Raw genomic sequence first — 22,354 nt, 5'->3', positions numbered from 1 at the left:
GCGTAACCGATGCGCGTGCCGTTAAACATACCACGACGGACGTCCAGCTGACCCAGGTCCCAAGGGAACAACACCCTACCGTCCGATGCCCTGCCCCGCCCTCCCGCTCTCTCTCCCGGCGCAAGTGTCTCCCTGTCAGCACGGAGAGAGAGGGGGGGTACGGAAAGGTTAAAGGCGATCGAATCGGAGATGGGGCTTTAGATGTTCTCCCACCTTTTGCTCCCTACTCCTTTTCGCCGCCGCGCGAGATCTCATGCGTCTGTTTGCTGCGCCCTTCCACCTCAAAAGACCCAATCTAGCTGCCATTTCTAGACCCATTGTTTCATCTGATCGGTATTTTAGTCGCTCCATTTTTTTTAGATTATTCTGTTTTTTTCTCTGAAGAAATTTGGGTGTGGTGGTGGCGATGTCGTCTGTTGGCGCCAGCGGCGACGGCGGAGGAACGATGACGTGGCAGGAGGAGCTGGCTAGCTTGGTGGAGGACAGCGGGATCCAGTATTCCGACGGCGTGGAAGTGACTGCGGCGCTGGCGGAGGGGGTGGCTGGGGATCTGAGAGGAAGGGTTGTAGGAGAAAGGTACTCCGGCTACGAGGACATGGCGTCGCCGGTGGAGGAGAGCTTAAGGGATCAGGTGAAGGGGTTCTTGGTGGCGACTGGGGAGATGCTTCAGGAGCTGGGGCGTGGGTGTCGGGATATGGTGCAGCAGAGCCGGGTGGGGGCGGAGGACATGTACGTCGTCAAGAAGCTCCGGGGGCCCCTGGCCGTGGTATCGAGCCGGCTCGGTTTCTTGAACGAGTGCCTGCCGGAGGATCGTGATCCAATGCTTGCTTGGCCGGTCGTCATCTGTGTTTTCCTTCTCGCGCTTACAGGTAGCCATGCCATGATTTCTTGAGAAAAAATTGTTGTTTTTGAGAAATTTGGTTGGTTTCTTGGTGGGTTTTGGCGTGGATTTGGGCCTATTAAACGTGGTTGTTGATGTGAATCTGTTTCAGTTTAGATGATTCAGTTAGGTCTTCTGATCTAGATCTAGCAGGTATATTGGGGTTACGTATTGATCTTTTTGTCGCATTGGGGATGAGAAGAGATATGTTCCGATCCAAGCTTGACTGCTTGGTGATGGGTCATAGTAGTGGGTGGACTGGAGTTGATTTGGTTGTGCCAAATTTCTCGTCTGTGATTTGTAGGTCCAACTTTTCATCTGAGAATTGGACGCATTCGTAGGAGGGATGACCATATGTCGTGATCTTTGCTGATGTCTACCCTGGTTTCTAGATGAGTTTTCTGTAGAAGTTAATCCACTTTATGTGTCCTATTTATTTGACATCAGATTGATGCATCATGTGGCAACATATGTTTCTATCATCTGTATAACGATCATAGTTAACTGCTTCTGTGCTTGTTCTGCTGTAGTTTTATCTGTTCTCCTTCTTTTCCATCCCTCGACCCTTGTCCAAGGTCATCCTACAAAACCATATGGAATCATGATCGCTTTATCTTCTGTTGTTGCTACTTCCATGCTTTCTTTGATGCGCTCGATTTTACAGACTTTAAGTTTGCGGTATATCTAGTCATCTACCATCTCCTTACATGTATGTTCCCTATGTCACTGTATGAGTGTTGTGTATCATACGCCTACTTGAACATTGCATTTTTCTCCTTAGTAGCATATAGTAAGAAAAAAAATACATGCATACATACATTCATACATACACAAATACATGCATACATACCAACAAGTCAAATATGTCTGGAGAGGCAGGATGTTGAGATTGTTCACTGGTCATCGATTGCATTGGCCTTGTCGGACTCGGACACCTGAGGACTACCTCTCTGTTCATGGAGCATCCCGGTTAGTCTTTATTATCCAGGAGCGCCGTCCCTAAGTATCCTCGAGGTCAACTTCGACAGCAGCATGCACAGTAGCAGTGATGGAGCTGATTTTGTGATCCAAAAACTTGAATCCAGGTTGGTCGCTGTTGGTGGTAGCCATCTCTTTGATACTACTGTCTTGAGAGCTGAGTTACATATAGCCTGGGTGGGCATCTTGTATGCGAGGTGGACCCTAGGGTCTAACCGTCTTAGCATTGAGGGGGACTCAACTTCAGTTGTGGCTTGGATCCAAGGGTAGATGATGGTCACTACCGCGCACCTGCTCATCCATGACATCTGGAGACTACTGCGAGGGTGCTGTCTTGGATATTAGGCATGTTTATCATGAGGCAAACAGTGCAGCCAACTGAGTTGCCTCCTTTGTTGCTGACCATTTTGGAGATGTATTATGGACCAACTTGAGGCAGCTTGTGTGCCTTTCTGTGATATTTTGTTCTTTGATCTTTTTGGTTGTATTCATATTAGACATGTATAAGTCCTCCATTTTATCAAAAAAAAGGGAGAGATTGGGGGGAGAAAGATTGGTTAGTGACAGATATTGGATGGGTAGTTAGAGAACTTGAGGTTATCTTTTCAAAAAGTTTAATTTCCAAAACCACCCGTGCCTATAGATATCATATACTGATTTTTGGTTGAAAACTAATTAATTTTCTATTGACAGATCCAAAAGTCCACCAATGCTCCTTTTGATGTCTAGATATTTGTTTTTCTGACAAATGCTGGAACCCATAAATTTTAATGTCATGTCACATACTTCCACCCTTACCCGCACCACCATATTACCCTTAGTAAGCAAAGGTCCATGCTCCACGAATATAAACTTCAAGGAATCATCTTCTGGGAAAACATTATTCAGCTGTATATTGTGATTGCAAATGGAGATGCCATAAACTCAATCATGCTGGTGGCCTGTGGTAATGGTATATATTTTTGGCCTCTCCCATTGTCTAAGGAAACCCACCTAGGGCCTGGACTACCTAGGTGGTTGCTAGGCTTAGACTTCATGCTGTTTGGGGTTTAACAGCTTAGGCAGCACCTGGACATGTGCTGTCTATATCTAGAGTAGATTATGGGTTTCAAGTTTGGACTATATTTTGGGACTGGTCAGGAGAATAGATTATCACTTCATGTCTTCACATTAGTGCCCAAACATCATAGTTGTTTTACAATTATACTTGCCCATGCAAGAGGAGAAATATCAAATATCAAAAGGATGTTTAACACTAAAAAGACTACTAAGAACTTAAGCCTTTCCTTGAAATGGAGAGCGGACCCACACAAACTCTGAGACGTCATTGACATGTGTACTGTCCTTCAGAAAAGAAAAAAAAAAAAAAGCTGCCCTATAACAATTCCCATCCATCTCTCTCCAATTTTGGTTACATATCCTACGAAATTTGTGTAATGGAATTTGTTATCTTAAGCTGTACTCTCGTATATGTAATTGGTCAATCCTATGAATAACAGAAAGCCATGCATGTGCAAAAAAATATTATCAGATAGCTTTTCTTCTGCATCTGATCGGTCTTCTTGATTTCTCTTTTGATGAGAAAATATGTGCAGCATTGGATGTAAATGGCGGAAATGAAACTTCAATGCAACCACAAAAGGAACTGTATATAAGTTATCCCAATGCAAGTCGTATCCAACTTCCAGATGGAAGAAATATGGCATACCTGGAACAAGGAGTTTCAGCTGAAAGAGCTAGATTTTCTTTGATTGCTCCACATCCTCTTCTTTCTTCTAGATTGTCAGGTAAAAATTCTCATGCTTATACTTCTATGCATCAGATGAACAGCGAGTTGGTTCATGTTTCAGCATGTGCTATATATGTTTACTTGCTATTTTTTCTTATGCAGGACTACCTGGTGTTAAAGAATCACTCTTGGAGGAATTTGGACTCCAATTGGTTACATATGACCTCCCAGGTTTTGGTGAAAGCGATCCTCATCCCAACAGAAATCTTAACTCATCAGCTCTGGATGTGCTTCATTTAGCAAATGCTGTGGGAATTATAGACAAATTCTGGGTGATGGGTTACTCAGCTGGAAGCATGCATGCATGGGCAGCTGTTCACTATATTCCTGATAGACTTGCAGGTACTTTTCTTGTCGTGCAATACTTCCACCGGCCTTATGGCATTAAAGCATTAGCCTAGCTTGGTCTAACTTCTTGTATTCGTAGATGTTAAAGTTCTTCCAAGTAATTCATATGCTACTCCCATCATATGAGATATGTTCAAGTCAAATTTTCACCTTTAAACAGTCAAAGGAAAACAGATGAATTTAAAGCTCTTTACAGTAACTAAGATTTTATCCTCCCTTCCACGATAAAAGGCAAAAAAGGAAAAGCATACCTGTGCAACCGTGCCTCTTAGAATGCTAGAATAATATAACATTTATGACATCTCTTGTTGCGGTTTATACCTACTCCTTCCTAAGAGATTTTCTTCAATTGCTGTGGATAATGCAGCATTTCAACCAGTTACTGGTTCACCTAGTTATTAGCAGTCCTTTGCTATGTGGCATAACAAAATGCATGACTTTTGCATTCGGATCTATTGATTTTTGCAATTGTTTCTGCTGGTTGATTGGATTAGAGAACTGATGAACAACTTAAAGCTATGGAAGAAAAATTCGGGGCATTAAGATAAATTAGTTAGATTACAACAGAAATTTTGTATTTTGGTTCATATATCGTGGAGTCAAGGACTGAATTAGAATGGAGAGATAGAGTTCCCTGAGCAGCTTGCTGATTATAGTAAATGTTGGAGAAATAAATGAAGGTTCTGGGTGGAATTGAGTCAACTGACACAGAGAGGTGGAAATTTGGTCACAGCTTTTGTTTACTGTGAGATCATTTAATACAATTGGAACTTGAACTAAACAACTATAGGAGAGCTAAAATACCAGCTTTAAAACACAGATCACAATCTTGTGTAAAATAAGAGATATGGATGCTTAGGTTTATGTATACATGTGAGGTACAAAAATATCTGATGAAAGCAGTCGTGCCTTTTGTTGATCATGGATCAACTTGTTGGTGACATTGTCTGACACTAAAATGATTAGAATCGGATGCATGCAATGCACATAATTAAGGAAATGAGGGAAAAATGGAGGTGTGGTAGCTCGGCAGCATGTGGCATATGGAAGGGGGCAAAGAGAGATGATCACCCCCTCCTCCTCTTTTTTTTTTTTCCTTGGTTGCTTCGGGACTCTAAAAGTTTACCATAGAAGGGCAATTCATCTCTAAAGTCCAGCTACATGAGGGTACTCGGCCACGAATGAAAAGGTACAGTCACGTAGACTTCTATGACTAAAATAGTATGCAGATGGCCTGTCCTGAATTTTAGAAATCCATACAGGACTATTTTTAAATTAATGAAGTGCTTAAATTTGTTGGATCCGGATTCTTCCTTTCATAGACTTCACCTGCAATTCTGCCTGTCTCTTGTCATTATTGTCGCCCAGAATATCATATTCAGTCATTTTAAATAAATCCAATTGTATGCATATACTGGGAGTGCAAATAAACTTATTTCTAGTGATGTTCATAGCATTGCACTATAGGACATTGTAATTTCTAAATGCCAAGATATCTCACTTTCTTTGGCTTCAAATGATCCAAGTACCATTATCAAACAGGAAGTCATGGAAGACTCTAAATAACAAGAGCTGAAGTTCCATTTTGTCTTATGTACTTTGAATTTAGTCCCTCATTTGTTTTAAAATGAGGTTTCAGGTGTAGCTATGTTTGCTCCAATAGTTAATCCATATGACTCCAGCATGACCAAGGAGGAAAGAAAAAGAACCTGGGAAAAGTGGACAATGAAAAGGAAACTAATGTATGTTTTAGCTCGGAGATTTCCTTCTCTTCTTCCATATTTTTATCGCCGAAGCTTTCTATCAGGAAAACAAGGGAAGCTTGAAAAGTGGTTGTCATTGTCATTGGGGAAGAAGGTATGTCGAGCTTTAGCTTTAGCCTTGCTTAAAGCCCCAAATGCTTCCTTGTCAAAATGATCAAATCATTTATCACAACTTTGTCAGCTTAGGCACCACTTTAATGGTGAACATGATGCTGTGACATTGATAACATTTTGAATTTGTCAAATATCAATAAGGGTCCTTCTAGTTTATAGATTAGCTGGATTCATAGACTTAAGCATGAAGTTGCAAATATCTCCATCCAAGATATTGTTCGTACTCTGTGGTCTAATTCACCTCAATATTGCAATGCAATGTTTATCACCTTAAGGTATAATTTTTTTAGTATATATTAATATGGCAATGTGATGTATATTAGTTTCATATATGACTGTTGACGGTGCCTTGATTATCCATTAGTCCTAAGCTTATTGACCTATTCTCTAGTTATTCTCATATAGCTGGAATGGTGTATAGATGAATGATGATTCCTGGTTAAACCCACTGGTGTTGGTTTATTCAACATCAAAGAGCAATTGTCATAATTGTGTGATGCTAATATGGTGTCACTATGAAACATGATTTTAGATGAGAAAATTATGTTGCAGTTTCTTTTTACTATGTACCACCATGTCTCTTTCTAGTAAGGGTTTTATACTTTTTGATCATCAAATAATTTCCATGAATAGATTGCTGAGATCTGGCAGTGCATACATCTCAAAAATGAAATCTTGGAGTTCTATCTCTTGACCTCCCAACCTCACAGTTCATTTTCTTATCAGGTGCTTCTGATTTTGCACTTTATAGTTCAATGTGAGACAATACTTTCTTCTGTTTAATTCAAATTTCTGAAATTAATAAATTGTGAGTATAATGGTACTGGTACTCATGTTTCACTTTTGTGAAGCTTTCCTTGCTTCAATGTTGATCAATGCTCTTGATGTTGATAAGCAACATGAGGCAAGTACTTCAGTATTTTCTGAACACACTTTGAGTATCTGATCGCACATTTAGTTTTGTTAAATTATTAATCTCTACTAATATATAACCAGAAAGCCTCAATTGTCCTGCGGGCTGCTGGGAAAAGGAGAATTAGAGCCTGCTGTTGTTAAAAAACTACAATAGTGGAATCAAATCAAATGCACATCCTCCCATTCAAAAGTAGCTCCCTTCATGTTGCCCACCAGTTGTCTTTGAGGTTGTGTATTAGCTACTTATAATTATTATCAAACTCTGGTTAATATTCAAAAGGTTCTGGCATACACAGTAGTTAGAATTAGTGGAAACCTTACTTTCGTGTAATCTTTTTTTTTTTTTTTGATGCAATAGCATCTAATTACTAAGAATTTGTAATAATGTCTTCCAAAAATTTTAGTGCCCTGTCCTTCAAAACTGGGTTGTTTGTACTCATAAATTGTGACATAATTTCATCTGGAGCTGATGTAAGAGAAATTTGCAAATAGCCCACTAAAAGGAGAGATAAAATTTCATCAACTTTATGTCTTTATTTTAGTATCAGTACAAAAGTGTATGTTATACAACTCCTAAATTACAACCTCTTTGAGGAGATTAACCTTGAACTTGAAACATATATAGTGCCCAATGTGTGGCTTATGAGTAGTCATCATGTCCTGAAGCTTCTACTTGATGGGGGGAATAAAAAGGTCAAAAGAACAGAAAGTCACCATACTTCAGGAACCTAACATGAGTCCACCAGTGATTGCAATGATAAAGTATTGAGCTTGTAAATGGGTTCATTGGCAAATTCATATTTTGACTCAAACCCAACTCCCTTTAAACTTGATTGTGGCCAAAGTCTCAACACACAGAAGTATAGATCTGGCGAAATTGCAACTAACTTTGAGGGGCACAAAACTGGAGTCTTCAAACCCAACTCCCTTTAACCTTGATTGTGGCCCAAAGCCTCAACTCCCAGAAGCATAGGTCCGGCGAAACTGCAACTGATTTGTGTGGGAAAAAACTGGTGTTCATCATGAGTCCAAGCCTAATTAAAAATTGATCCATCAAAACTAGTTGTCATTTGAATTAATGACTTGGCCCTTTTTCAGTATGTATGCAAATCACATGCTTAATTTCTGTTTAATTCAACTTTGGATCGTGACTAACCTTGGTCTGACAAAACCCACTTGCACTGTACGGTTCAATGGTACATCCACTGGCATATACAGTGCCCTAATTTAGTATAGTTTGGGGCATGATTTAACTTTTGACAATACATTGTTGTGGGCTCGTATTTACCCTTGCTTTAGCCATAAATCTTCTATATGTTTTCAGCACTTGCAATAGAATTAGTTTTCTCACTGACCCTCTTCCTGAGTGGTAAAAGTGCTGACTTTGGTATTTCTATACTACCATTGCATAAATTAGTTTTTTGTTTTCCTCGTGAGATTAATATTATGGCCAACTTATACATAGTTACTTAAGAAGATTTGTTTAATTTGCTGAAGGTATTTTTCCCCTTTTGTCCCCCCATCAGTGCATCCTAGGCTGGACCTTAATATGGGTGAAATATGTGTTTCCACTATATCCGACTTTACAGTTTCTACTCCTACTTTCCTATTTTTTCTGATTTGGCAACTGAGATTTGGACAAGAAAGATCCCTTGTGAACTACTAATTGGAAGCTTCCATCCAGCCTCTCCTGCCAACCTACTTGATTGCATGCTGTTAACATCAAAGATTTGGGAATGTGCTTGCTTCTATATGCTCCACGAAATCACAGAGTTGAAACCTTACTGTTGCAGTTTACTCACCTTCATACACTACTTGAGACAGTCATTTCAGTGTTTTAGGAAGTCCTTTGTTCCACAAGCCTATATTGCAATCAGAGTTTATGCTCTACATAGAAGTGCATTGAAGCAAGCTGTGGGCCACCAATTCCACTTCTTCCTTGCATGGCAGATAATTTTCATACAGGGTTGGCTTGTATGACTTCCCTTGGGTCAAAATGTTGTGATAATGACCAATGTTTCTTATATTTAATACTACTAGATATGGAAGGGTGATCTTTTACTGGTTTATACAAAGGCTGACAGATGAGGATGATGACTGATGTTGCTTGACTATTTATGTGCCCTCAAGCAGAGGGACCATTTTTCATCTGACATAATGCCCTTTTGTAAAGTCTCTACACACGTAGTGTACATGGTCACCCATCAGAAATGAGGTTCTAGTTTGTCCTGCACTTTGTTCAATTAATTTTTGTAGTGCATGCTTAAGAACCAAGAGACTGGTTATGCTCCTTTCCTCAAAAATGGATTGTGGACATCTAACTAATCTTGCACGGGAATATATACTCACTCTCTTTTTTTCCCCAAAAATGGTTTTCTTTTCTCTATGCATGTAGGGTTATTCACTTGTTCTTTTGAAGCTACCATTTTATTATATTATTCTGTTGCTTTTTTTCACCAAGGAAAAGATCATTCTGTTCTTGAGCTATTAGATTTTTCTATTTCTACATCAAAAACATGATTCAGTCCAATTTCCTCTGAATATATTCAAATTTTTATTGCATTTTTTTTTGGGTAGTAGTTAATGGATATAAAATTTATTAATTTTTAAATTAACCACCTAATTAACTTCTTCAGCATCAGTACTGGGAGTGGCAACTAACTAAATCAACTATTTACATGATTTGTGCTCAGATATCCAGTAGCTAACCCAATTTCATGGCCAACTTTTCTGATAGCGACCTTCAAGTCTTTTTATAAATGTTATACAAGGCAGATTGATTATTAAATATGAGATGCCAAGGCTAAATCTTTGACTATTAAGGACAGTTAAATCAAATAGTTAATAGAAATGACTTGGAGAAATCATGTTTGTCATGGCTCCAAAACTTAGATAGAGTCACAGCCAAGACATCGTCAGTGATTTCATACATATCATTCGAAAACCAACCATTTAATTCTAGGGAAGAACAGTGTCCAGTAGGAAACTTCCTAAATTATAAATTAGTGGAAAGAACAGTGTCCAGTAGGAAACTTCCTAAATTAAAATGAAAATTATTGTGCTTCCTCTGAAATATCAGCTTACAATGATAATTCAGCCAATGGTTATTCTTATTCTTATTCTTAACTGTGCTGCCATTGGATTGTTAGAGGTGCACTGCAACCATTATTGGAAGGAAATAAGGTTCTTCAGTCAAAGTTTGTTAGCTCTGCATTTGAATCGTAAATATGTTCTAGTTGTAGTTTGTACTTTGTGATTACATAACTAAAAGTTTCAGTAGTTGGAAAACATTCTATTCGAATACATGCATTTGACCCCCGTGAAAATTGACATCTTGCAGTTGGGGCCATTTTCTTTCCACGTTAGTTGGTTAGTTTCCACCTAAAAGGTGATGCAGTTTCTAAATGTGCATGTTATGTATCCAGGATAAATCTTTATTGGAAGAGACAAATTTTAATGAATTCTGGGAAAAGGATGTAGTAGAATCAGTTCGCCAGGGGACACTGAGCCATTTGTGGAGGAAGCTGTGCTACAAGTATCGGATTGGGGTTTCAATGTGGCTGATCTTCAGGTGCAGAAGCAGCATGAGGGTAAAGGCCTTCTTCTATGGCTCAAGTCCTTGTACAGTTCGGCGGAACGTGAATGGGCAGGCTTTCTTGGTCCGATACACATCTGGCAGGTCTATATCTTCTCTCCTTCTGGTATATCTGCATTTGTCTTCTTTCAACTATATGGCAAAATCATAGTAATCTCCAACGCATTTTTTGATTCTTACCTTAGACTTGCTTTTTTTGTGTGTGTGTGTGTGTGTGTTTGTTCCTGTGAAGTATGAGATGCCTAGAAGTCCTACAAATAATGTAGATCTTGGTTTAAACTGTTTGTGAACTGGGATAATCTCCTGCCGGGCTCAGACTATAGGATTTTATCATTCTGGAAATTGAATAGCTCTTCACATGCAGCATTTTTTCTCCTTAGATAAAGGTCCCATAGTTAGTTGGTTTACGAAATGTTCTGGGGATATTCGGGCATCACTTAAATCTTAGTTTTCATCGAACTGGTTCCTGAGGAATCAGATTTTTTCCTCATCCCCCACAAATATTCACCCTTCTCTATCATCAGAACTGTCATTGGAGCTGACAACTAAAAGATAGTCTAACCTCATTGTCAGGCTTTTTTTTTTTTGGTAATAATCAGGCTTTTTTTTTTTAAAGCATAACTATCATACTGGGAGAATATTTTTTAAACAAATTCTACGTTGTTGCCTTAATATTGGTATCGTAAATATTAATTTTGCGCAGGGTATGGAAGACCGAGTGGTGCCACCTCCGATGACTGAATTTGTGCGACGAGTAGTTCCAGGAGCCATTGTGCATAGATTGATAGGTGAAGGCCACTTGTCGTACTTCTGTTTCTGTGACGAGTGTCATAGACAGATATTTTCTACCCTTTTTGGCATTCCTCAAGGCCCTCTCAGCAGCTCTTTAGAGGAGGATCAATCATCACCTGAAGAACTCTGTGAAGCAGCAGCATTGAATAACTGTACTGAGTAAGAATGAAAAATCCTAGTTTCTTTTTGTTAGTTCAATTCAGCTTGTGGAGGCAGTGGTCTGAGTACCATAGAACATTTCTTCTTTCTAATTTTCAAAGCAAGATAGGTTTACTTTCTGATTGTCGCAAAAGCAAGCAGTTGTTCACGTACATCATGTCTCTGAGTGACGGTCAAAGTGACATATTGATCATTGGTGACGATCGGCAACCAGCATGTCCGTTGAGGGGGTGGGGTGACGGATGAGGGTGTCACTGTTGAGGTGCTCGGGTTCTCTATTGTGCATCGTGCAGTGCACAGCACACCATCCATCATGATAGATGGCTGCATGCGGATGTACATCCGTTGTGCAGGACGTGCTGTGTGCCATACGGTATGGTGCACAGTAGAAGATTTGTGGTCCACTATTGAGATAGGTCGCACAATATTGAGACACCATGATCCAGGTTCGAGAATGAAATCATTGCCTTTGAATCCACGTAGTCGTGGATCGATCGGACAAGGTGGTGCGCTCTCTACACCGTCTGTGATGCACAAAAAATTTCTCAAATGTCTTCAGTCTTCTTGCTTCATGTGATATGTATAGTTAGAGCTGATTGTGTAAGAATTATATATTTTTTTTAAAAAAAAATTTCAGCATGTTTTGATTTTTTTTTTCTATTGATCATTTTCAAGCGCTCTCAAATTTTCTCTACCTCTCCTTTCCACAGATTTTCGGTTTTTTTTTTTTTTTTTTTTTAACCCTTGCAAATCCTTCGCAGTGGATGAGGCGCGGTCGGTGGAGACGATGCGGCAGCCGATAGAACCGTCAGGGTTTTTTTTTTTTCATGGACCGTGCATGGGGAGGCACGGCCGACAGAGATGTGCGGCCCATGGGGAAAAAAAACCCTACCCTCTGCCCCCCTCCCCTGCAGCCCCATCAGCCATGGCTCCCTCCATCCTCCATGGCAGCAAGATTGCGAAAACCGTCCTCTCAGCAACATGTCCTGAGACCTTACGCTTATCGAAACAACAAAGCGAATAATATTTACGATGATTTTTGGTGTAAAGTGAAGTACACTAAGATAGAGATGATGAAACCCTAGAAATTTATTGCTAGGGGATAATGGGAATGCGAGGATGAGAGACATGGCTGGAGTGCATTAGAAAAATGAAGGGTTTGTGCGAACGTGCTCTTCCACCATCAGATCATCCCTGACATTCAAATTTTGATGGAATTTGCGGACGATCTGATGGTGGAAAGTCCCATTTGCATATCTTTTCGAAATCCAACCCAAAATGAAATGAGTCTATTCATCGCTTCCAGCTGCTAGCATGCCAAATCGGGGCAAAATGGATGCTGGGCTTGAAACGGGTTGACTCAGGTATCTATCAATCCAAACTTGATATATTTATTACATAACTTAAAAATTAAAATTGAACCCAATTTCTTTGCTAAATAGGTAATCTAATGTGATCTGTATATTCCATCCAATAAATTAAATAGGTGAATGGATCTTAAATGAGTTGGAATATCCCATCTATCTAATAAATAGGTCAAAGTAGAGTGATTAATTTATAAGTGAAATTTGTTTTTGCCAAATGTGAACCTAGTTAATTTAGATTGTTTGGAATTGGGTCATAAATTACTATTTGATTTTCAATTCACAGTCTACAGCCTTACCGTTATGTGCATCTCTGAATATCAAGAACTTATTTGGTTCATGAAATTTTTTTTTATTAAAATATTATTTTTGATAAATTAATTTTAAAAAATATGATGTTTGAAAAAATAATTTAATATATTTTATTGATCACGAAAAAATAACTTATGTTTATGGAGCATCTAATTTTCTAAACACCTATATAAATACATTTTATATAGTTAATAGACATAAAATGATAATTTTTTACTTTCAAACGTTATATAAATATTAATATTAATATTATATTAATTTTAATATTTATTATATAATAATAATATATATAATATTATAATATTAATATTTAATATTATAGAATTTTTAATTTTCATCTCATGAAAATCTTAAAAATTCATCTTAATTTTTCTTTCCTAAAAATATATGTTCATAAGAAAATTCTTTGTCAATTTCACTTCTTTGAAGCCACCCCACGCTAATTCACGCGAACCAAAGGAGTCTTAATTAAACATACGATCTTACTGAGATCACAACCGTCCGTTATGGATCTTCTACATCTCTTCAAATCCCCAATCAATCCTAATCTGATTCGATCATAACCATCCATCATCATATCAGTCTCCCCGAAGGCCCACCTTCCCTCCTTTCACGAACCCCCGTTGTGCTCCAGGGGAAGCCCTCCTCTCCTTCCAGTCCGTCCCTCTTCCCTCCGCCGTCCGCTCGATCCTTCCCTCCGCCGCCAGTCTCCTCTCATCCCATCCGTGTCCATCCCTGCCCGAACCCGTCCATTGCCTGCGGTTCTCCGACACGGTGATCCGTCTGCCCTCCTCTCTGTCTCTTCCCTAATCTACTTCTTCTCTCTCTTCCTTGCTCCGGTGGCCGGCGTCCATTAATCTATCGCTTTATCTCACACTCTTTCTGTATATGAAACCCTGGGAATTTATTGCATACATATAGATATATATTTCATCTACGTCCCATCTCCGCCATCCTCCCCTCGTTCTAGGTTTTCTCTCTGATGGCGACGGCGGCGACGATGCTGGCGTCAGAGGCGGGGATCTCGCCGGACCTGTACCCGAGCGAGGACGACCTGGTCTACGAGGAGGAGATCCTCCGCAACCCCTTCAGCTTGAAGCTGTGGTGGCGCTACCTGGTGGCCCGCGCCGGCGCCCCCTTCAAGAAACGGTCGGTGATCTACGAGCGCGCCCTCAAGGCCCTCCCGGGGTCCTACAAGCTCTGGCACACCTACCTTCGCGAGCGCCTCGACCTCGTGCGCTCCCTCCCCATCTCCCACCCGGCCTACGAGTCCCTCAACAACACTTTCGAGCGCGCCCTCGTCACCATGCACAAGATGCCCCGCATCTGGATCATGTACTTGACCTCCCTCACCGAGCAGCGCCTCCTCACCCGCGCCCGCCGCACCTTCGACCGCGCCCTCCGCGCCCTCCCGGTCACCCAGCACGACCGCATCTGGGCCCCCTACCTAGCCCTCGTCTCCCTCCCCGGCGTCCCCGTCGAGACTTCCCTTCGCGTCTACCGCCGCTACCTCCTCTTCGACCCCTCCCACATCGAGGACTTCATCGACTTCCTCATCACCTCCCAGCGCTGGCAGGAGGCCGCCGAGCGATTGGCCTCCGTCCTCAACGACGACTCCTTCCACTCCATCAAGGGCAAGACTCGCCACCAGCTCTGGCTTGAGCTCTGTGACCTCCTCACCCGCCACGCCACCGAGGTCTCCGGTCTCAAGGTCGATGCCATCATCCGGGGTGGCATCCGGCGCTTCACCGACGAGGTCGGCCGCCTTGGACGTCCCTCGCCGACTACTACGTCCGCCGGGGGCTCTACGAGAAGGCCCGTGACATCTTCGAGGAGGGCCTCACCACCGTAACTACTGTGAGGGATTTCAGCGTCATCTTCGAGTCCTATGCCCAGTTCGAGCAGAGCGCATTATCTGCAAAGCTTGAGACGGTCGACGGCTCGGATGAAGAGGGGGACCAGGACGAGGAGAATGGCAAAGATGGCATCACGAAGCTTACGAAGAAATTCCTTCATGGCTTCTGGTTGAATGACGATGACGATGTGGATCTCAGGTTGGCTAGGTACGAGAACCTCTTGGAAAGGAGGCCGGAGCTCCTCAACAGCGTCATCTTGAGGCAGAATCCTCACAATGTGAAGGAGTGGCACAAGTAAGCCCTCGGACAACTATGTCTGCCCTCCTTTCAAATCATCATTTTCCTAAACCCATTTAGTATTCAATTTCTTGCTAAAAAATTTATAAAAAATCCTACTTTGAAATCACAAAAATATGTTTTTCTTACACTCTATTTTGGCAAATATTTTCTGATGATACTAAAATTGTAGTAAACCTTTTTTGAATAATTGCACATTATGCCAATGCAGCCGAGTAAAGCTTTTCGAGGGCAATCCTGCAAAGCAAGTGTTGACGTATACAGAGGCAGTGAGAACTGTGGATCCCATGAAAGCGGTGGGGAAGCCCCACACATTGTGGGTTGCTTTTGCAAAGCTGTATGAGAGCCACAATGATCTCGAGAATGCTACAAAGATATTTGAGAAGGCTGTACAAGTGAATTACAAGACAGTTGATAATCTGGCTAGTGTGTGGTGTGAATGGGCAGAGATGATGCTGAGGCACAAGAACTTTAAGAAGGCACTGGAACTCATGAGGCGGGCAACTGCAGAGCCCTCTGTCGAGGTCAAGCGGAGAGGTAATTCATTTGTTTAATGATTTCATTTTTGTTATGATTCAAGTTGTTCTGCTCCTTTTAACTCCATATCATGTCGAGTCCTTGCCTAAAAGAGTTGGTTTTGATCTGGGAATTAAAAAAAACTTATTTCATAAGAAAATAAACTCCAGCAATTTGATGCTTTTTTGCTTTGGGTTTACATTTTACTGCCTTCAGTCAAATATAGTCGATTTGATTTTAGTGAAGAAATTAGGCTGGAAAATGTCTTTTGGGGAGAGACAAGTTTTTCCTAGAACTTCCTTTGATCATTGAGTTCGGGTTGTCTGGTGACTGTAGAAGAATTGAACACCATCCAGCTGCCTATTTAGGCCATGCAGATCTGGATTGTATCCCGGTGGTGGGCAATGGGCCCATATTAATGGTGCATTGTCTGGTGAACTGTAGAAGAATAGAAATGAACACCATCCAGCTGGCTATTTAGGCCATGCAGATCTGGATTGTATCCTGGCGGCGGGCAATGGGCCCATATTAATGGTACATGATAGTATGATACCCATGGTTTGTATCACTCACATGTTGGTTTGTGTTATTTTGCTTTTCGATCTCGTGGCAGACAAACCTGAAATTCAGTTCTTGATCTCATCCTATTTTCTTCCCCTTAACTCCTTTTCTAAAGGCAAAAGGATATCTAAGCTTTACAAACAAGCACTGTCTCAACTTATGGGGTCATTGAAGCTATGGACGTAAGCTCCCAAGTGTTTCAGTATTTTGGTTACAATTAATACAGACACATAAGAAGATACAAACACATAAGAAGACATATACAGATGTTTTGGAATTAAAAAAAAAAAAAAGCAAAAGAGTTAAACACGTTTTTGAAATTTAATTTTGAAAGTAGCAGATTAATTTGTTTCTATTTGGTATTGGAATAATCTCCTAATGTCATAGGAGATATGCATGTATATTGACTGTTTGCAGCAATGGAAGCTACTCATAATTTCTAGATGAACCAAGACATATCATACGATGATGAAGGAAACTTTTGGAATTAACTTTGTTTCTAATATACATACTTTTTGCAGTTGCTGCTGACGGGAATGAACCAGTGCAGATGAAGTTGCATAAATCTCTGAGGCTGTGGAGCTTTTATGTGGATTTGGAGGAGAGCTTAGGAATGTTAGAATCCACTCGTGCTGTTTATGAGAGAATACTTGATTTGAGAATAGCTACCCCACAAATCATACTTAACTATGCTTTTCTTCTTGAGGTAAACTACCTGAATAGCATTCAGCTAATGTATCATTTTTAATTTTTGACAGATGATGAACTTATTTGCTGCTGAACATTTTCTGATTCTATTTTGGCCCTTTTAGGAGCACAAATACTTTGAGGATGCATTTAAGGTGTATGAAAGAGGTGTAAAGATCTTTAAATACCCCCATGTTAAAGATATATGGGTCACTTACCTCTCCAAATTTGTGAAAAGATATGGAAAAACCAAGCTAGAACGGGCAAGAGAACTATTTGAGCATGCAGTTGAAAAGGTACTTGACTGTTCAGTACCATACATTGTGTTTGTCTTTGCATGAAGGGGTGGGTGGGGGTGTGTTTGTGCATGTGTGCGTGAATGCAGTTCTCCCTTTTTGCTTGCATATGTGATCATGTTTTTGACTTAATTATCCAAAAATATCGACATGTCTGCTTTAGTGACCTCACATCACCTGCTAATTATTGAATTTTATTCATGGCTGCTGCAATTGATAATATTGTCTCTTCACAGGTGAATGCCTAACAAGATCAAATGGCTGATCATGGAAGTGATTAAAATGTTTATGAGAAAAATATTTTCTTCTGGGCTCACTTTTTTTGTTTGCTTTATATACCTTCCATTTTGACGTTTGTGCTGCAAGAATTACATTTATTTACTCATTTGCTCATAATCTGTTCTGTTTTCTGATGGTGTAGTGAAGCTGTTACAAGAGCATTCCATTCTCTGTCTTAGGAAATTTTGAAATTCTTGTCTTACACATGCCTTTTAAAAAAGGATGGAGATTTGGGGATTAGGAAGTATCTAGTTAGTTCCCCCCTTGCATTTTTTGGATTTAGTTTTCTTGCAACATGATATGGTATTTGATAGTTCTCCTTCTCTCCTACATTGAATTGAAAAAAAAAAGGGCTAGTTGTTTGACAATACATATGTCTACATGTATTTATTTATTATTTGGTGTGATTTATTGGTCACTGTGGCTTGTAGTCATGTCCAGTCACTTCAAAGGATTGTGCTTATGTGTGACTGCATGTGGTGTTTGTTTGTGTGTATGGGTTACATGCATGCATAATTATTCTGCTTTTGGAATACTGTGTTAGCTATCTGGTGTATATAACTAGGTTCTTGAGGCTGACTTGTGACTTTGTTTGTGATCTTTCATCAGGCACCTGCAGAAGATGTGAAGCCCCTTTATCTGCAATATGCAAAACTGGAGGAAGATTATGGGCTTGCAAAGCGCGCAATGAAAGTTTATGATCAAGCTGTGAAGGCTGTCCCTAATAGTGAAAAATTGAACATGTATGAAATTTACATTGCTCGAGCTGCCGCATTTTTTGGTGTTCCAAAAACAAGGGAGATATATGAGGTTAGTTTTCTTCTACCACGAGCTTAAAGAGGTCATGCTGAACTGTGTAACGACTGCAGTTTTAATGAAAAAAGTAGTCTATAAGACATATAATTTAGATAAAAAAAAAGGTCACATAAGAATCTTCTTAAATGTCCTTCATGCTGTTTTGCTTAGTCTAGTTTTCTCTAATTTCCAAATGTTTTTAAAGAGATACTTTGGGCCAGATATATTTGTTTATTCTCTGATTTTTTTCCCCTGAGATGATAGCTTGTTGGCATTTTTTTTTCATGAATTTTTAAATTTCTCCTTGCTTATAGTACAATAAGTTTGATTTCTGACTTAAATTTTTTGATGCATTTTGTAGCAAGCCATTGAATCCGGTCTCCCTGATAAGGATGTAAAAACAATGTGCATGAGATATGCCGAACTTGAAAGGAACTTAGGAGAAATTGATCGTGCTCGTGCCATATATGTGTTTGCATCACAGTATGCAGATCCACGGTCTGATCCTGATTTCTGGAAAAAATGGAAAGATTTTGAGATACAACATGGTAATGAGGATACCTTTAGAGAAATGCTTCGTATCAGCCGTAGTGTCTCAGCTAGCTACAGTCAGGTAGGGTTACATCACCTACATGTCTCGAATGGAAACCTTTTTTATGAATATTATGTTGATCTTGTATGTATACTGATTTTTGGCCACTTGCAGACACATTTCATCCTCCCTGAGTACCTGATGCAAAAGGATCAGAAGCTAAATCTAGAAGAAGCTGTGGACACTCTAAAGCGTGCTGGGGTTCCAGAAGATGAAATGGCTGCTTTAGAAAGGCAATTGGCACCTGCACCTGCTAATGTACCTGCTAGTGATGGTAGCAGAGTGATGAACTTTGTGAGTGCTGGAGTAGAGTCACAGCCTGATGGGAGGAAGGTTACTGCAAATAATGAGGATATCGAATTGCCAGAAGAAAGTGACTCTGAGGATGAGAACATTGAGATAGCCCAAAAGAATGTTCCTGCTGCCGTATTTGGAGACCTTGCCCGCAATGTTGCTGAAGATCAGGATCAAGGTGCTGCTGCTGAGGATAATGCGAACCACAGTAACTTAGGTGCCCTTGAGAGAATAAAAAGGCAAAGACGACAGTAGAGTCACCATATTGACGCTAGATCAGTTTCATAATTCCATCTTTGAAATTCTCTTAGACATGTGATCCGCAGGTATTGTTTGGCTTGAAGTCTGTTGTTGTATATATATATTCTCTCTCAAGCGTACATGTGATTGTCCTTTTTCCGGAGTATTGGTTGTATTTGATGGAAAAACAACCAATATTCATTTTGAAGTTTGCTAATGCATCCTGAATCTCGTCTTGCATGAATTTTTGAAAGTTGATTCCAGCTTAAATTCCAGGGCAATTGTGTTTAATTTCATCCATTCTGTTTGCATGTTCAAGCTTGACATGGTTCATGGTTTTCAGTTTAAAGGCTTATTAGTATCTGGGTATTTGGTTGCTGGTTCTCTGTTGGTTAAGGGTAGGTTATCAGTTAACAAGTCAGATTTTATTTCATGAGGGAGGATGAAATAAAGTAAACCATTAGAGCCTTTTCTTCTCTCTCTATTTTTTCTATTCTTTCACAATTTATCCTACTAATCATGGGAATGTCAACCGGAAAGTGGATAACTTTAACCAGTGGTTGGCAGATTTGGTGGTGGTTGCCGATGGTTGAATCTATCTACTCCCTGCTTAGCTATTCAGCTTCAAACACAGCATGTTAATTGTAGTTGATGTGGTTTATAAAGAATTGTTGCTGCTAATTTTATCGTATGTTGTGAAGTGGATGACAGAAAATCTCATATGAATTCCGAAATAATATGATATGTTTGTAATACATGCCTGATGTTGTAAATATGAAGGAAAAATATTTCTCAGGTTGTGTTTTTCAGGCTTTTTCTCTGCATTGTATCCTAAAAGGTTTAGTGCAGTTCTGAGGTGTATAAATTTCTTTGCTTTTCAATTATTACATAGAACAGAGAGATGAATTTTTTTTTTCTTGTATTAGAGTTTGTGCATTTGTGTCTGTAAGTAAACAATCAAGATTGTAGTTTATACAACTAAGCCACAAGCATTTTTTTTTTTTAAATTGGCTTGAATGGTTGATTGGCCTTTATATATTATGCTATAAGTTTTCTTTGACTTGCCCTTTTGAGTCATTATCAGTTGTAAAATAATTTAGTGTATGCTGTCACCTTTATAATTTGTCTCAAATACTTGAAATATTTTTGTCTTTAAACAAAGAAATAAAGTATTTCTGTATTGATTGTTTGTGTTATTTGTGGTTAAGGGTTCAATATGGTTTTTCATGATCGCCTCTTGCAACAAAGCTCTGTCAGGAGGGATGTTGTTTGCACGGTTATTGTTTCCAAGAATGAGGTTTAGGTGTGAGGCGTTTCAACAGCGATACAATATTGCTTCTTTTTGTAGTAGTAGGAGCTGATTGTTTCTTTACCTTTAGAATAATTTAAACAAATCACATTTGAAGATATTTCTGACAAGAACGAACAACGGGGTGTAGATAGTGGAGATCTGCTCTTGGAATGCCATGGGACTAAACGAATCTAAAAAGAATATAAAGAGAACAAGCTGGAAATGCCATGCGCTAGATTGTTGGATATAAGGAAAAATGTTAAAATAATTCGCAGCCATCTCAGACGTTAGAAGAAGCAGGGTTGAGTACCCAAGGGATTGCACTGCTGTCACTGTGTCCGATACAAAGGTGTGGGAATCTACTTTGGCAGGAGGATTCTGGAAGTGTCCGTACAAATTTGTGGAAATCTATTTTGGGAGGAGGATTCTGGAAGTTGACGGGTTATCTAGGCAGGGTTTGGAACTTCTAAAGAAACTTAAATATGTTGGAACCACAATAGATTTCTTTTAGTCCACTATTTCAGTGTGGTCAAGGAGGATTACTTCATAAAGTGTGAAGATCAAATGCCCAAATGGCATTTAACAGGGTTTATGTTGCACTCAGATGAGGTTTTAGTCTGGTGCCTTTCAGATTTTTAATGTTTTCTGGGACCGCTTTTTCTTTTTGGGAGAATTTTGAAGTATCATAAACTGATAATCGCTACAAAAATTAAGATGAATTATGTTAGATTCAAATTTATATTCTGTGGTGCCTGAAGGAAGATGTCTTTTTACCTTAACTTTCCACTTTTCCTTCACATATAGCTCTCATTCTTAATGCCTGCCAAAATTAAGCATGTCGAGGAATGGCCGGCTGATATGAAGTATCAAACTGCTTATTTTTATGAACAGAAATTATTCTACTGAATTTGCAGAAATATGCCTTACTTTTGTGGATTTTGGAAATGGAAGAATTCAGGGGTCCTGCAGCAATTGCTGGTTTGTGCTATAGGGTGGCTTGGGTGAAGGCGTCAAGCAATTTGTTGCATTTGATATTTTAATTTGGGTCCTTAAAAGTGTTGTTTGTCATTATATAATCCTCTTGCCCCTCGTTTGGGCTTCTTTTCTACCTTTTATTTTACCATTTTTCCCATCTTGGAGTTCAATGACGCTTGCCTTTGAATGAGGGAGTGCAAATCCTGTTTGATGTAACCTTTTTTTGAATTCCTTCATAGATCTTCCTTTCTTCTCGAAGGTGATACAAAGTCTAGATCTTAATTACTACAACCGTGGGAATGAATTTCTTGGGAGATTCTAGAGCAGGCACGGCACCTTCAATTGAATTTTCCTACTATTGTAGTCTAGGCAGATGTGTGGTTGCAGAGAAAGGTTCAAAGTTAGGGGCAGATGTTTACCAATATATATATATATATATATATATATATTGGTAAAAAAAAATGTTTACCATAAAAAAAAAAGTTAGGGGTAGAAAAAGGTTAGAAAACTTACCCATATTTTGGGAAGATCCAAAGAATTTTGAGATCAAGAATAATTTAACCAAAAACCCAAAAATGCTAGTTTCAAATAAATATACTTTGGTGCATCTAAATGGTAATAACATCTGGCAATGGCTACAAAATGCTAGTTCTATCACTAATAATG

General features: G+C 39.6%; 2 protein-coding genes across 2 annotated transcripts; both read left to right on the top strand.

The window, feature by feature from the left end:
- LOC105057064 (uncharacterized) lies at nucleotides 1–11,919 on the top strand. The gene is given in 7 exon segments (XM_019854866.2): nucleotides 1–869; nucleotides 3,454–3,645; nucleotides 3,750–3,989; nucleotides 5,635–5,852; nucleotides 10,213–10,285; nucleotides 10,288–10,466; nucleotides 11,086–11,919. Coding segments are annotated over 7 exon segments (1,617 nt in total). The 5' UTR covers nucleotides 1–406; the 3' UTR covers nucleotides 11,338–11,919.
- Nucleotides 11,920–13,611: 1,692 nt separating this feature from the next.
- Nucleotides 13,612–19,666, top strand: LOC105057065 (uncharacterized). The gene is given in 9 exon segments (XM_073248421.1): nucleotides 13,612–13,783; nucleotides 13,980–14,772; nucleotides 14,775–15,159; nucleotides 15,374–15,699; nucleotides 16,761–16,945; nucleotides 17,052–17,222; nucleotides 18,111–18,311; nucleotides 18,658–18,909; nucleotides 19,003–19,666. Coding segments are annotated over 8 exon segments (2,736 nt in total). The 5' UTR covers nucleotides 13,612–13,783; nucleotides 13,980–13,991; the 3' UTR covers nucleotides 19,438–19,666.
- The last annotated feature ends 2,688 nt before the right edge of the window (nucleotides 19,667–22,354 follow it).

Source organism: Elaeis guineensis, chromosome 14 (assembly GCF_000442705.2).
Source record: "Elaeis guineensis isolate ETL-2024a chromosome 14, EG11, whole genome shotgun sequence".
Taxonomy (NCBI): Eukaryota; Viridiplantae; Streptophyta; class Magnoliopsida; order Arecales; family Arecaceae; genus Elaeis; species Elaeis guineensis.
This window is presented reverse-complemented; position numbering and strand designations above follow the sequence as displayed.